Source organism: Nicotiana sylvestris, chromosome 2 (assembly GCF_000393655.2).
Source record: "Nicotiana sylvestris chromosome 2, ASM39365v2, whole genome shotgun sequence".
NCBI lineage: Eukaryota > Viridiplantae > Streptophyta > Magnoliopsida > Solanales > Solanaceae > Nicotiana > Nicotiana sylvestris.
Window position 1 is genome coordinate 137,757,454 of NC_091058.1, and position 3,264 is coordinate 137,760,717.

At 39.9% G+C, this 3,264-nt stretch overlaps 1 protein-coding gene across 1 annotated transcript; it reads right to left on the bottom strand.

Moving 5' to 3' along the window:
• Positions 1-844: 844 nt before the first annotated feature.
• On the bottom strand, positions 845-2,301 carry LOC138885661 (uncharacterized). Its single transcript, XM_070166634.1, has 2 exons — positions 2,116-2,301; positions 845-1,384 (listed from the first exon to the last, which is right to left on the bottom strand). Exons 1-2 carry the CDS (start codon positions 2,299-2,301, stop codon positions 845-847), a joined length of 726 nt encoding a protein of 241 aa, XP_070022735.1.
• Between the last annotated feature and the right edge of the window lie 963 nt (positions 2,302-3,264).

Consider the following 3,264-nt stretch of genomic DNA (forward strand, 5'->3'; position numbering starts at 1 on the left):
AAAGTAAAGTATTTCTTAGCTGAAGATGTTCATGCTAGATAATTTGTTGTCTTGAGGGTCATGTTTTGATGTATTTGTGAGTATCTTTGTCTTATTGTACCTGTATTCAAAGAAAGATTTGTGAGTTCTGTGGAGGGGAAGGTCGATTCGTGTCTTTGCCTGTTTGTCCTGTTTGAGTTATCCTAGGTAATATCTGGCTGCCATAGAGATAAAGTTTTCGAAAAATATGCATGCATTTGATAAATATAGTTGTTTAAAAACATAGCAGTAAAAGATATCTAGTAAATTAGATGAATCAATGACTGTGACACTTTTAGAGACATTGCGACTTCCTTGTATTAGAATTTTGAGGGTCCTCCTCAAAATTTTGCCCCAGTTTAATAAACGCTTCTTTAATCATTCTGCATATGACGAAGTTTGCTGGATTTGCTTCGAAATTTTGAGGGTCCTCCTCAAAATTCTGCCCCAGTTTCTGATCATAGGGAAAACGAAGATTTTATTAAGATGTGACCATAACCATAGGGTTGCCTACGTATCCCCTCTTAAATGGGAATAAGGTCAAGCGTAGTTCAGTTACATCAGATGAAGAAATATAAACTATCTAAACATAGTATCTCTTGACTGCGTTTGAATTGATAGACTTTGGCCAAAATTCTCCGTCCATTTCTACAAGTACAAGTGCTTCTCCTGTTAGTACCCTGTGAACCATGTAGGGCCATTGCCAATTAGGTGAAAATTTCCCTTTGGCTTAATCTTGATGCGGAAAGATTCGCTTCAGCACCAGCTGCCTTGGTGTGAACTGTCTAGGTTTGACCCTTTTATTGAAAGCTCTAGACATTCTATTCTAATAAAGTTGGGAATGACATATTGCATTCATTCTTTTCCCGTCAATAAGAGCTAATTGTTCGTAACGACTTCCTATCCATTCTGCATCACTGAATTCAGCTTCTTGTATAATTCTTAAGGAAGGACTTTCGACTTTGGCGGGAATTACAGCTTCAGTACCGTAGACCAACATGCAGGGAGTTGATGTGCGAACTATGGTACAATACCCCAATAAGGCATATGGTAATTTCTCATGCCATTGCTTGTGATTGTCTACCATTTTCCTCAATATTTTCTTGATATTCTTGTTTGCGGCCTCCACGGCTCCATTCATTTGAGGTTTGTATGCTGTGTAATTCTTATGTTTGATCTTGAAGGTTTCACACACAGCTTTCATTAAATCGCTGTTGAGGTTGGCGCAATTATCGGTGATGATGGATTTTGGTACCCGAATCGACAAACAATACGATTCCTGACAAAAATCTGTGATGACTTTCTTGGTTACAGCCTTGTAAGATGCAGCCTTAACCCATCTATGGCCACTAAAATGAACATGTGCCTATTGGAAGAGACGGGCTCAATCGGACCGATGACATCCACTCCCCAAGCGGCAAAAGGCCAAGGTGCACTTGTTGTATTGAGTTCATTTGGTGGTACCTATATCGTATCTGTATGTACCTGACACTAGTGACACTTTTAGACATATATGATGCAGTCTGTTTCCATAGTCATCCAAAAGTATCCTGCTCTTAGTATCTTCTTGGCTAAAACGAAACCATTCATGTGTGGTCCGCAGGTTCCAACGTGTATATCCTCGAGCACTTTGGAAGGTTCTTTGGCATCAACACACTATAATAACCCTAGGTTTGGAGTCCTTCTATACAGAATTCCTCCACTTTGGAAGAAATGATTGGACAATCTCTGGGACATGCATTTTTTAGTATGATTTGCATGCTCCGGGTATTCTTCTTTTGCCAAATACTCCTTGATATTGTGAAACCATGGATTTCTGTCTGTTTCTACTTCAACATGAGCACAATAAGCTGGCTGACTATGGATCCTTACTGGAATATGATCGATGAAAGTCTTATCCGGGTGTTGTATCATGGAGGACAAAGTGGCCAACGCATCTGCGAACTCATTCTGGATTCTCGGGACATGTCTGAACTCTATCTTCGTGAACCTCTTCATCAACTCTTGCACATGATACAGATATGGTAATATTTTAGTATTATTTGTATCCCATTCTCCTTACACCTGATGGACCAAAAGGTCTGAATCACCAATTACCAGCAATTCCTGAATATTCATGTCGATGGCCAAATTGAGCCCCATGATGTAAGCCTCGTATTTTGCCATATTGTTGGTGCACGGAAACCTGAGCTTCGCGGATACTAGATAATGTTGACCTGTCTCTAACACCAAAACTGCTCCAATACCCACTCCTTTGAAATTTGCAACCCCGTTGAAGAACATTCTCTAACTATCGTAAGTTTCGGTGATATCTTCTCCTACAAATGACACTTCTTCATTGGGAAAATACATGTTCAGTGGTTCGTATTCTCCTCCTATGTGATTTTCTACGAGATGGTCTGCTAAATCTTATCCCTTGACCGCCTTCTGAGTCACATAAATGATATCAAACTCACTAAAAAATATCTGTCATTTTGCTAGTTTCCCTGTAGGCATTGGTTTCTGAAAAATGTATTTTAGGGGATCCATCCTTGAGATGAGATATGTAGTGTAGGCATAGAAGTAGTGCCTCAATTTCTGAGCTATCCATATCAGGGCACAGCAGGTGCATTCTAACAAAGAATACCGTGCCTCATAGGGTGTGAACTTCTTACTCGGATAGTATATGGCTTGTTCCTTTCTTCCCGTCTTGTCGTGTTATCCCAAGACACAACCGAAAGCTCCATCTAGCATAGACAAATAGAGTAGAAGAGGTCTACCAGGTTCCGGTGGGACCAAGTCTGGTGGTGTGGATAGGTACTTCTTGATTCTGTCAAAGGCTATTTAACATTCTTTAGTCCATCTTGTTGCAACATCTTTCTTCAGCATTTTGAAAATTAGCTCACAGATCATGGTCGATTGTGCTATGAATTGGCTGATGTAATTGAGACGCCCCAAGAAGCTCATCACATCTTTCTTGCTCTTCAGAGGTGGAAAATCTTGGATAGCTTTGACCTTTGAAGGGTCCAACTCAATCCCTCGGTGATTGACAATGAAACCTAGCAATTTTCCAGCAGGGACTCTAAAAGCACAATTTTGCAGGATTCAGTTTCAAATTGTACCTTCGAAGCCAATTAAAGAATTTCCTTAAATCTTCTATATGATATGTGCTTCTTCTGGATTTGATGATGACATCATCCACGTACACCTCTATTTCTTTGTGAATCATGTCATGAAAAATAATCATCATGGCTCTCATGTAAGTGG

What these genes read in the sequence shown, in the direction of transcription:
- LOC138885661 (XM_070166634.1), bottom strand. Translation starts at nt 2,301, where the DNA reads ATGTTCTTCAACGGGGTTGCAAATTTCAAAGGAGTGGGTATTGGAGCA. An exon ending in TGAATATTCAGGAATTGCTG is followed by an intron (nt 1,385 to 2,115) that starts GTAATTGGTGAT and finishes CTCTTCCAATAG; the next exon opens with GCACATGTTCATTTTAGTGG.